General features: G+C 40.2%; 1 protein-coding gene across 3 annotated transcripts in view; it reads right to left on the reverse strand.

Annotated features, from left to right (window-relative positions):
• Positions 1 to 13,305, reverse strand: part of olfm2a (olfactomedin 2a) — a 63,303-nt gene that overhangs the window by 16,500 nt on the left and 33,498 nt on the right. For 2 of the 3 annotated variants that reach the window (XM_088437535.1, XM_088437534.1), the window contains exon 2: positions 553 to 702. In XM_088437535.1, the coding sequence (XP_088293661.1) occupies positions 553 to 702 (150 nt within the window). Of the gene's footprint in view, positions 1 to 552; positions 703 to 9,456; positions 9,529 to 13,305 lie in introns of those variants that run through there. The other variant, XM_088437536.1, reaches the window with a different exon arrangement.

Genomic DNA, 13,305 nt, shown 5'->3' on the forward strand with positions numbered 1-13,305 from the left:
TTTATGGAGGGTAGCTGACACCCTTGACTAATGCTTACCTAATTTAAGACAATTGAGCACTGTAGTGATCACTGCGACCATTGGATGGCAGTGTTTCCACACTGATGTCACAGATATTACCTACATGCAATTCAAAGTAAGGCGTGGAAATCAATCTTTCATACTATACCATCCATTAGAGTTAATTAGGTTTTAAAACTGCAACTAACTGTGCTAACCATTAGCATGCCAATAGCATTTCCCATTATATACGAGAATTAAGCTAGCGGGGGCTTTTTTGTTCTACTTAAATGTCAACTCTTTATTAACTTCTGCTTATCGTGAAGTAAAATAATTGAAAATTATTAAATTAAATTGAAAATTGCACTCCGCTTTTCACACCCGGATCATTTTTCTCAAATCTTACTAATACCCAGTCGGTTTACCAGCCGTTGCTCGATGATTCAATTTCGGTGACTTCATGTTAAAACTCTACGGCTTTTAGTCATGTGTTCACGACAGCCCGCGTCGTCAGTTGCGCCCGGAAGCTGACGCTTGACGGACAGCAGTCACCTTCTCCATGAGCTGGCGGAGCTGCCTGCTGCGTGGGTCGCGGTTGCACATGCTCTGAGCCGGCGCCACCACCGTGCAGATACATTTTCCATCTGCGCCCTGCGCCGAGGTGTAGATCTGCCAGCCTTCCTCCGGACTCGGGTACAGCGCCTGCGGAACATACACAGACATGCATCTTGGATACGCAAACGCTTCAGCGGGCGCTTCTGTCACTTGTTGTTTGACTTTGCGGCTTTTCCCAACGCCTGAGACAGGATAGTGGATGTCGTCCCCGCGCATCAACGCCGAAACACACGCAGTTGTTGTCCCCTCCTCATAAAACATTTGCGAAGCTATGCATTCATCTAATACGTCTTCGTCCTGTGAGGATGTGTTTAGAGGGAAAAAGATGTTTTGAATTCATTCTATATCGTGATTAGTTGTGCCCATTCTGTCACTGCAACTTAGCCGCCGATTGGTAATTTCTCCTTGGGATTCTCTTTCGCTCTCGCGGCCCTGTCAAAAGTTGTTCTTCCCCAAAGGCAATTAATGGCAATTGATCCCGGCGACTACTCAGGATCACTCGCCGTCTAATTTTAGCTTTGAGTGGAGAGCGGCAACAGCAGAGAGCAAGCGAGAGAGGCTGCGAGTGTTTGCGGCATCTGCGCTCTATCAGAAAATTTGAGAGAGAGGTTTTCCTTTGATTGAATGCGGGTGAGGATAAGCCATTCATTTATTCATTTCTTATAGAAAATGCGAGTTACCTTTGATAGTTTCCAAATTAGTCCAAAAAATTACAGGATATTTCGAATTGTAAGCCACAACTTTTTTCTCATAGTTTGAGCCCTGTGGCTTACTGTCCGGTGTGGATTACCTGCTGTTTCTTTTACCGGCCACTAGAGGGAATCCAAACTACAAAAAAAATGAACAGAACTGAAAAGATGTGAAGCCATGTTTTTATAGTAGTAAAATTATAAACATGCCTTTAGCACGACAAACTTTTTTGCTATAAATGGCAGTCATTTATATTTTAAAATTGTAGCAATTTTAGCCCCAAACACTTGAAGTTGTGTGTTTTTACAGTGGCTATGCTATGAAATCATAAATTATTAACAAAGGCACCACTCAATGTCCCTAGAGTGAAGATATACTTTTATTTCCCCGAAGAGTTTAAGCAGCTCAGTTCAACAAAATGCTCAAAGTATTTTATTTTTTCACTTGAATACCTGCGTATTAGTGTATGCACATCAGAAAATACACAATTGTTAATTACTAGCTTGAAAATAAAAGACACCAACTTCAAAATAAACCTGAATTTAAAAAATATCACATGGACATGGATGCCATGGTACACTTTTATTTTGAAGGTGTTATATGCAACATTTGAGTATTCTTCCTCTTGTTCAATCGCCAATTCAGGGAGCTAAACAACGACTTAATTTTTCTGACATTAAAATATGGCACCTCCTTTACTGGTGGCTCAGGCTCTGTTATAGCTGCGCCTAGCTTAAATTAGCCGCTAGCTAGCAGCGCTCGGGTGCTTCTTGTATGCTGGTGTGATAGATTTAAATGACTGTGTGCACGTTGATGCTGACGGCCAGACACAGTTGCTGTTCCTACTGATCACTTTTGAACAAACCATGCTGAATCAATGTGCTCACTTCATAAACCGTCAGAGAGATATTTTTTTCAAAAGCAATATTTTGTTTTGTCATCAATTAGGTGAAAATATTGAACTTTGAACCATGTGGCTGATATGCTAACGACTACGCTAACAACCCACTACTGTTATTCTCATTTCTCTTATTCCCAGAATTTAGTTGTCTGAGACAACATTTTGAGTCGTTTATGTGATTAATAAATTTAAAGTAACAAAATGACTGAAATTTAAGTTTTTGTTTTGTTTTTTGAGAGATAGTTACAACAAGCAAATACCCCCAATTTGATAGAATTGCCCAAATATAAATAATATATAATTGCTTGATGCATTAATTGGTTTAGTTGACTAGGTGAAGAATTTCAAAGTGGCCTTTCTGTCTTTGATTTCTCTTTGTTTGTCTCTTTTATCCTCAAAGGAAAAAAGGCTTTAACACTCACAAAAAATGTTTCTTCGGCAATCTATTCAAATTTTCTGTCAGATGTGCAAATACCAAAAATACTGGATAGCTGCAGGCCTCGATCCGAACAATGCCATCCTTGATGGACCGGCAAAATTCTGACATTACAGCCAATCACCGATTTTGCGTTTTATGCAAAATATCTGCTGATCCAAATCATCTGATCGGATCTGTGTCAAGTCTATATAAAGATTTCCAGGCGTTATTTTAATATAATTTCTTTTTCCTGCTGTCTTAAGTGTGAGGTTACCAAGGGAACAGCACAGAGAGCGCTACACTTGTACTGTAAACACACACTGCAAAAGTGAATTAGCGTAGCATAAAAGCGTGTGTTCCAGGTTTCCACATGAAAATACTGGAAAAGAACAACAAGATGTACCGCAATTAAAAGTCTGATGGAAGATGAAGACACAACTTTTCAAAGTAAAAGAGCGTGATGGAGCAGCAGAGTGGAAAACAGATGCGCCAATATGTTTGGAAGTGGGCAGGAAATGGAAACGTCCATGAATCAATAACCAACTTGGGGAAGGGGGGGGGGAGAGCTGAAAGGCTTCATGTCCCTCCTGGACTAATCCAATCAGAAGTAGTGCTGAGTGCTTGCAAACAAAAACACACACATGCACACATACAAAGAGAGGTTTCTATCATAGTGGGGACATCTCATTGACATTATGCATATTTCGGAGCCTCTGACCTTAAGCATCGCAACACATTGCCCAATCCTAACCTCAGTCAAAATCCTATTCAAACTTAGACCCTAAAAGCAAGTCTCGACCCTCAAGAAGAGGTCTGAATATGTAGCGTCCAACAAAATGGTCCCCATAAGGTCAAGAGGTCCCCACAAGGTAAAACCCGAGATTTGGTCCCCACACGAGACATAAACTAGGCCTGCACTAACACACACACACACACCTATACGGGTTTTGTTTTTGTAGTGGGGACCTTCTATTGACATAACACATTTCCTAGCCTCTAACCTTAAGCATCACAACACATTGCATCAAGAAGAGGTCTGAACATGTAGGGTCCACCAAAATGGTCCCCATAAGCTCAAGAGGTCCCCAAAAAGTAAAACCCGAGATTTGGTCCCCACCATGAGACGTAAACTAAGCACACACACACACAGAGGCCTCGGCCAACGGAGCCTTTCATTCACATCTCCACTCACTCTGGGCAGACAAGGCCAAAACGTAATGAGAGAAGGATTGGCCATTTCGGAGATGAAATTAAAGAGCCATCAACATAAGTGCAGGCAGAAGGCGGCAAATAAAACGCTCCGCTCGCCTCCGTGCCGTGCAGTCATGTCGTCCTCTTTGCTCCGCAGATCACAGGGAATTTGGAGTTGGCGGGGGAACGTGGAAGGGGCTTTCGTTGGAGTTTGAAATGACACACACACGCAAACACACACGTCTCCATCTACCATGTCTTCATTTCCTCTCAGCCGTCAGTCTTTCTGAGTGAGTTCATTTCGAATTTTTATGATTAAATGAAATACGAGGAAAGCATTGTGGGTGCAAGTATTAAAGAATATTCACTTTTATCAGTGGTATCCAGCACAATAAAGACAACCTATATGATTCTTTTCATATTTCATGTCCTTTTTTTATTGGTTTCTGCGCGGGTTTGCACGAAGAGTATAATCTTCAATTCCTCACAAATCATAACCCACCAGCTTTACACTTGTTCCCACGTTCATCCTATAGAGCCAAAAAGAAATTTCGCCAACTACTGCGTACACTGTAAAAAGTGTAGTAGGCTAATGCAATGACTCTGAATCTTTTTTTCAATTTTTATTTATTTGTTTTTTTCAGCCAAGCACCCCCCCTTCCAGAACAAATCATTTTTGGGTGAAACAAACAAAGATTTAATTTTTGGAGAAGTATATTTCTAATGGTATCTCTTTATTCGGCAACCCCAAATAGCTCGTGTGACATCATCTATTTTATTTTTCCCTCACCTGCCATTAAATTGCTTCACTAACGATAACGTGCATCAGAATTAAACTTCACATAAACCGGTTTGCAGCGGGACCAGGAGAACATGATTTGGCAATGAGTTTATTTATGTAACAATTCATTTGCTCTTAATTTGAAAAGAAAACATGCACTGCTCCTGCCGTGGCATTTCAAAACATTAAATCCGATTTGATAATATTTCTACAAACCCAAACAAAAATGTGTAAACTGTACAGAGTGGACCAAATCACACTTTGATATTGATATATTTGATATATTTATAAGACATTCATTTTCATACATATATTTAAATATTTGATGTTTTAAGACGTGAGTAAGTAGTAAGGTTCAGTAGTATTCGCCATAATTTGTATCTGAAGGGATAATCAACTTATTTAGCAATTTTCAGGATTAATACATTGTTAGTTTGTCTAAAGTTAATTTGGTGACTAAATTATTTCTCATTTACACTTAATATTAAAAAAAAAAAAAATCATTTTATCACCGCTGTCGACTGAAAGTTACGTCATGTACTGACACGAACAGCAGGTGGGCCGTGATTGGTTGTTACCTGAGCCTTAAGCATGTGATGTCATTTTAGGTTCACAGCATGTGGTAAAATGCATTAAAGCGATAGTATAATATCTTATTTAGCCATTTTCCGCTGTGAAAAGTGAAAATTGTGCCTATAGTTAATTTGATAAGTATATATTTTTTCCATGTACACTTAATATGTTGAAAATATTTTTTTCGTGATGTCAGGTTGCAAAATGACCAAACCCAGAAAACAGTTGAGCTCGCAGTCGGAAAATGTGTTTTTTAAGGTATTAGGGCAACGTGAAAAATAATTTGCTTGTCAATATATCACATACAAATATATACAAATAAATTAAAGACAAAATATTCACTTTTTACTGCTCAAAACGCCTAGATAAAATCAGTATCCCTTTAAAGATTTGAAACGTAATGAATAAAATGGATTAATGAAAGGTCACAGCAAACCAAAACTACTATTCAATAAGGACCATATGAGGTGTGTATAATAAACCTTTTTTAATGGACACTAATATATATATACATACATATATATATTGTGTGTGTGTGTGTGTGTGTATGTATGTATGTATGTATGTATAAATAGTGACGTTTCATTTAGTCTGTGGTGCTTTTATTGTGCCATTTCCTGTTTGTGTTTGACAGTCAGGAAGTCAAAGGGCGTGCCAGCAAATTGGCTTTGATTAGTAATGCAAAACGTTTGCCCACCTGATATCCTGTTACCTTCCCTTTTAGGGCTTGAGCAGGTGTCTTTTGACCCACTGTGAGGACTACGACTTTTGGAAAAATCAAAACTCTGTAATGGACACTGGCAAGGAGTTTCCATCTTCACGTCTGGTGAGTCTTGCGGACTTTTCTTTTGAAATCTTTGTGCATCGCGCTGATGATTGCCGCGAGTGGGCCTGCCCGTTCATGTTGACGCTTTTGAGTCAAGTCTTTTATCTTTCAAAGACACAAGCAAGATGTGAGATTCGCTTTCAAGCCTGCATTTATTGTTCCGCTGCAGCGTGACTGCGCCGCTGTGCGTTTCTGCATGCGCGTCTATATATTTGCACAAACCCTCTCCGAGGCCTTTTTAATAATGCATGGCTTTTTATATGCGACAAAGTCCCTCCTGAGCATTTGTTTTGAAAGGAGCGTGGCTGCAAATGTGTGTGGGCGTGCTTTTAGTTTTGTATGTGAAGAGCAGGTGATGCCGGCTCCTTGGTGCCGTCTTAACAGGTGGGCTGGGGGGGGGGGGGGGGGGGGGGGGGGTTGGCCTTTGACTGCGGCATGCATTTAGTTGTCAGACTGTGAGACATTTGTATCTATATGTTCTCTCTTCCACTGCTTTTATGTCTCGAAACAAGGCTCATGAAAGCAGAAATCTAACTATGGCTGTTGGTGAGGCGAAATTGGGCCCATCACTTTACTTTCAGCTGACTGAAATTGGGGGGAGGGACTAGGCTTACATTTTTAAACTTTTTTTTATTTTAAGTGCCACAAAGCAGCAAAAATAATCCAGGAGCACACATACATCGCCAAAACAAAGAGTTAAATCAATGTTTTATACTCTGATGGGGCGGGGGAAGCAATCACATGATTTGTTAGTGAGCAGGATTACACACAAATATTTTCTGCCAATTTTTGGATGATTCCATCTGACAGCAGATCAAATTGACCGCGGTTATTATTATTATTCCAATAATTCCATTAGAAAACAAAACTTAGGTTTTGACGCTTTTGGATCCCCAAACTCTGCATCAAATTCAAATTGTGAAACTGCCTATGTACGTTTTTACTTTTTAAAACCAGTATCACAGTATCTTCAAGTTTATCTGTAAAATGCCGTAAGTCATTCCTTTTGCGTAACACTCTCCTCGATTTCCAACCTCATGCTGTGCTTCCTCGTGTTTTTTTTTTTTTTTTTTTTTCTCACTAGCTTCTCAGCAACACTTCTTCCGTGTATTAATATTTCATAAATGCCGGGCTGAAATTAAGAGTGCATTTGAATCCCTTCCAATTTCCATTCGCCACGAACCCGCCCGGTCAGGAAGAGCGTTTGGAAAGAGACGGATTCACCAGGATGCAAATGGAATTGAGTGCTTCCTTTTTTTTCCCATGGAAATGTATAGTCGTATTTAATCAGCAGTAGAAACTCATAAGCGCCATAACTTATTGATGCAAATAGAACGTATTGGTTCGCCACCAAAAAGGAAAATAATTAAAAAAAAGTGAGCTCACTAGATAGCTCATTAGCCAAGGCCATCATATTCTTTAGCCTTTCCAAATGAATAAAAGATGCATTGACTGTATTATGTAGGTAGGTCAAACTACTGTGCCATTATGATTATTTCATTGCACGATTGGATCACATTGGCACATTTGGTCATTTAAAGGGGACTTTTTTTTATTTAACTCATTCAGTGCCATTGACGACTATTGACGTCAAAGATCCATTTTTAATGGGATCCCCTTACAGCCATAGAAGCCAAAGACTTGAATGAATATCATGTCTGGGGCATCCTATACAGCTGTAAAAAACATATAGCACATTAAACGCAACCTATTTCTTGCTTTGCTAATGTAGCTTTTTTTTTTTCTTTGATGCCTTCGGCTTTTGTTACCATGACGATCAGGGATAGAGCCTGCTACCACTCATTTTGTGATACACAGTGGTACACAGTTGTATACAGTAGAATTAATGATGTGTTGGCTCTGGAAAGTGAGCGTCGACCAAGTCGGGTAAGTTAACTGTAAAAATAGGTTCGAACTAGGTTTGTGTCAGCGTTTTTCACGGACCTTTATTGCTGACACACTGTGTTGCAGTGACGAGAAGGGAGAAAGACCCCCAAAAAACTGATTATAGTAATATTTAGTTTTTTGAAAGGATGATTTTATTTACGTGCATCTGCACTTATTTATAATGCTTGAAACTTTTCATACGCCTTTCGTAGTGGTTTGGTCTTAGGTTTTCAAATTTTAACCAGAAAGGGCAGTCAAACATGAACCTTGCCCAGTCTGCTCATCAAGAAGAAGAACAGGAAGTTTTGGACCTCACAGTAGCTAAAAGGCAGATCCTCTCTCAAGTTTCTCATGCAATATTTTTTAAACCTTGTCTGTAATTGACTACTACATGAGTAACGTAAATATGTGTGAACTAAGTAGTGATTAGCATTTATAGACCTTATAGCGTAATCATTTGTGATGCTAATGCTAATCGTGATCGCTAACCATTTCGAATAGGCAAATTTTGACGAAATGAGGAAACGGAGCCGAGGTATGGATGCAGAAAGGGAGCTCTTGTATTGACAATTAAAGCATTTCAAAAAGTACATTTTGCAGTGCAGTACAAGCCATTTAGGGAGAGGGGCGGCGTTGCGTTCACCGTCACAAAAATGAAACCGTTAGCAGCAAAGGATTAAATAGAATATGCGAGCGGCAGACATGAAGCTGTCACAGTCCTGGTGAGAGATGTCAGCGACATTGAATTGAGCGACTGTTTTGCAGAGGACATATGATGAAAAATCAATCGGGCGTCCGTTTATGAGCAGTTTTTTTTTTGTTTTTTTACACTTTTCGTAGGCAGTCTCTCTTGACACAAACTCATAAACCACAAGTGAGCATCTGAAAGGCTGACACTCACTCAGAAAAACCAGTTTACTGGACTGCCATTTATAGCCGCTAATTTGGCCGGCGGACTTTATTGCCGCGGGCCGTTTGACGACGGCAACTTCGGGGATCGCTGGCACTTAGCGCTTCGTGAATATCAATTTGTGCTAACGGCCTGAATATCAATTATCTTGTTTCCCGTGTCCCGTCCAGTGTGGCACTCTTGGGGGGGGATGTTAATTAGCGGTAGTGCTAATGAACCCATCCAGGAGTCGTCTTCCACGCCGCAGCTAGCTAAACTTTCGAAATGTTTCCAAGGAAGAATTTGACGCACACGATGCAATGACATAGATGTAAGTCCTTGATTACCAGATGTCCTCTTATATTTTTCATTCTGATAGCAGTACCGAGTACTGTTTGCTAACTACTTACTTTTAAGACGTAAATTATCATTCAACACAATAAATAAATAAAAATCTTCCTGACTCACATGTGACCGACATGTCAAACCGCCAAAGAAGACTTTCTCAATGTCACATTTTTTTTCTTTTAAGTATCAGTGGCTAGTATCGGCAGAAACTATTAGAACCGATACTTGAAAATAAGGCTGGTATCTGCTCGATACTTTTGTTGAGAAGGACGTATTGTCAGTTTATTTTTTGCCTTAAGTATTAGTGGAATTGTATTGGCATCTGAGTATCAAATACCTTAAAATAAGGCTGGTATTGGCCCGATACCGATACCTTGTATCGGTACTCGCCCATCCCTAGATATGTCCTTCTGGGGTTCTCCTGCAGGGATGGTAAACAAAAAAAATAAATAAATAAAAATAAGTTGCAGTAGCATTAGGTGTTTTCACACCAGGTAGGCAATAAATATGCTCTACTGGACTCACTCTATTATTTTTTTGTTTGTTTCTGTTTATTTAAAGCAATCCCTGAACACATCCATGTGAACATGTAGTTATTTAGAAATTTAAAAAAAAAAAAAATCCAAACGGGGTGGTATCGGTACAGTATCTGTATCAGATGATATCACACAGCTGGGTATCGTAATTGGTATCGGAGAAAATGGTATCGGAACAATTTATATATATATATATATATTTATAATGGACATTTTTCGCAAAAAACGGCATCCTAAAAATGGTCGTTCGTGTCCATTAAAAAAAGTTTATTATACAGTACATCGTTATTTTCAAACAAAAAGATTACAGTCAATATTTTATCCCAAAACAAAGCCTCACTTACATAGTCATAATTTTTGTAAAAAATGCCTTATTATATAAATAAAAGTTATTTTCCTAGTTGTTTATTTATATTGTTATAGATTACATAACACTTTAGTATATGTGGTCTTTTTTTGCAAAAAAATGCTGACTATATACATGGCCGCTAATTAAAAAAAACAAAAAAATCCCAATTGGGTGGTATTGATATTGTGTCCGCATCAGCTGATACTGCACAGCCCGGTACCAGAATTGGTATCGAGGGCAAAAATAAGGAATCAGAAGAAGACTAAAAGTGTCTTCAAACTTATTCATGCTCTAAAAGTAATTTTCGGCGAGTCACTCCGTGCCAAATGGCGTGTGGCCCGGTGGTGGGGGACCCCTGCCTTAACGGCTATTTGGCAATCCCGCATATGGCATGTAAAATGAACGGAGCGTAAAAAGTGCACAGTTCAGTGGCGAGCGGCGCGGCGACCAACTCATCAACTTGCGCAATTACCTGAGCATCTCTCAGCAGCGATGAAGCTGCGAGCCTCCTTAATGATTAACAAAGTTCACTGGGATTATCCAATTAGGCGCCCGAGCCGCAGGTACGGCTGTCGAGAGGATGGACTTCCTCCGGCGTTTCATTAGAGCGACCCCGGAGCCGGCTGCTGTACGGGCGCGGCTAAATGAGATCATAAATCTGCTGCGCTATACTTTTATGAGCATGACGGGAAGTCTATTAGAACTTTCATAAGCGGCGGGCCAAGCCAGCAAATAGCGGGCCCAACTCGCCGTGGCGTCCGCCAGGGATGGCGGCGGGAGGAGTGAGAGATGCATTTTGGGAAGGCGGACGTGAGGCGTCAAGCTGAGTTTGTGAGTCTGGATAGAATCGGGGCGCCTTTTGATGAAGCGCCATCCAGGTGCCGTCTTTTAAGGAATAACCTAAAAACGCTTTTGGTTTCAAGAAACGGGATCATCTCTCTGCGGGCTGCTTGTTGTTTGTCTCTTGGCTTTTACGATACATGATCTCAACCTTGTTTCACCGATGTTGTGAAATATAGATTTTTTTTTTTTTAGCCAAGTAGTCCCTAACCAGAAGAAAGCTTTTTACCCCCCTGTGCATGTCTGTTTGTTTTAGTAAACTTTAGAACTGCATTTATATAACGGTATCTATTTTATTCAGCAACTCCGAAAAATGAAACTGCGCCTCCATATCGGACTTAACATAATAGACTTACAATGTTTTGCAGTCACTTTCGTGACTGTAGCAGTAGGTTGCCTCATGTTCCAAGGAATTTGCTTTTAATTTGAAAAGAAAAATGTTCTATTCGCATCACATCATTAAATAGCATGAAATTAGATTTGCTGACACCTGCAGAAACCCGGTTGAAATTTCGTTTACCCCCAGGGGTATTCGTATTCCCCATTTGAAAACCGCTTGAGCAAAAGTGTTGGAACGCCTGTTCATTACATACCCATTTTGCAGCTCTTCTATACTTTCAGAAGAGCAGACTTTGCTAAGCATGCTTTTATGGACCTTGCTGCCATGTTGTCAAAAACGACACATTTGTACAAAATAATCAATTTTTCAGTGCTGGGCTTTGGGAGCCTTGCAGAGACTTTTGAGATATCTTACATACAAAACTGGGCATAGGACTAGCAAACAAATGCAGAAAAAGAAACCTTAAGCAAATAAATTCATGTGACGCACATAGATTTCTGATACTGACATTTTAACCTCAGTTTCAACCTAATTTTTAGATGATTTGACAAACTTCAAACAATAACTTTTAGTTTCATGCTAGCAAAGTCATGGCTAATGTTTGTTAACAGTGCTAACGCTATCTCCATTTTGCTGGCATTGCTATTTTGTTGAAACCGGACAGCGTACTCACAATTCCGCACTGTAATAATTGCCTTTTAGAAAATATTTGAGAATTATGGTCGTGATTAGAGACCCAGTGCGTAAGGGGCTACGTTCAATCCTTGCTAGCACATTCAAAACTGAAAACTGAAAACTTTTTCAAGCTAACTTTGAAGAGGACTTGCGGAACGTTTTATCTGCTTCACAAATATACAAGCAAAACTATCACATCCCAGTTTTTGACATTACCCGTGTGGCACTGAAACCATACACGAACAGATAATACTGCTAGCACACTCACACACACACACACACAAATTGTATCTTGCACACACCATCTGCTTCAAGCTTACCATGTCACAAAGTGATACGCTTTGGTTCGGACTGGCATAAACAGTTGTATTGTAAAGCCACTACTACATTCATACAGAAAAAAAAAAATCCTCTTTCCACTAACAACCCAGGCTTAAATTAGCTCCTCAACAAACCTCTTTGAGTAGATGAGATTCATGAGCTAGATTTTGGCGCTATCTTGTGGCAACAGAGCCCACATTTATGCAAAAACCGGTAAATAGACAAATATTCTCCACTTATATATTTGTTTTTGTCTTCCAAGCAAAAATTTGCCCAATGAATGAGCTTCGGACATTCTGCCACTAGTTGAAGCAAAACACGGCTGTGTCCTTTTACATCCCCACTCCATCACTCCCACCATGGCGTCAACTTTCCATCTGGCGCTCAAGGTGGCGTTCGGGGGTGGACAGATGCGTTGCGTGTTCTGTCTAGTTGCATTCGGAGATCACTCGGCCAACTCTTAGTGAGACTAATGACGCCAAATGACGCCCGGCGCCACGTTTAGGTCCGGGGCTGTCTGCAAAGGGTACCACGTCGACGGGCTCGACAGGCGCTTGGCGCCCGCTTGGCGCCCGCTTAGCGCGCAAGCTGGCGATGGAGGCTAGTGTTGTGCAGAGGAGGCGCGATGAGGAAAACATGAGATAAACTGTGAGAACACGCGCCATGGTTCATTTGGGGATATCTCGCATGTGTGTGTTGTGAGTTCTTGCGTTACTATAGTATGATATCATCAGAATGGCTTGCAAATGGTGCTTTGAGATGCGAGTGGACTGACGACTTTTTCTGAGATAAATAGTAGATTTTGTCCATTGACAAACAGTTTTGCAGATGGTTCTGCAAAAAAGAGCTATAAAGGTGTGTACTTCCATTCTCAATTCACGTTTACCGTCCGACTAAACAAAACTAAGAGAATTACAGCCTCCGGCTAGCTTAATACTAATACAAAATGCTACAGATGGGTTAAAAATAGCACCAAAAGCCATCTCTTTTTTTATCCTTTAACATTATTATATTTTCTATACCTTCTTTGAAAAAAAGTTACTAACTCCTGCACTTTATTGACTCATGTACAGTAGTTGTAAAACTATTATTTTCCTGCATTACTATGTTGTACTGCCCCCGGTG

This window comes from Hippichthys cyanospilos, chromosome 16, assembly GCF_059441005.1.
Source record: "Hippichthys cyanospilos isolate Australia breed blue-spotted pipefish chromosome 16, RoL_Hcya_1.0, whole genome shotgun sequence".
Classification (NCBI taxonomy): Eukaryota; Metazoa; Chordata; class Actinopteri; order Syngnathiformes; family Syngnathidae; genus Hippichthys; species Hippichthys cyanospilos.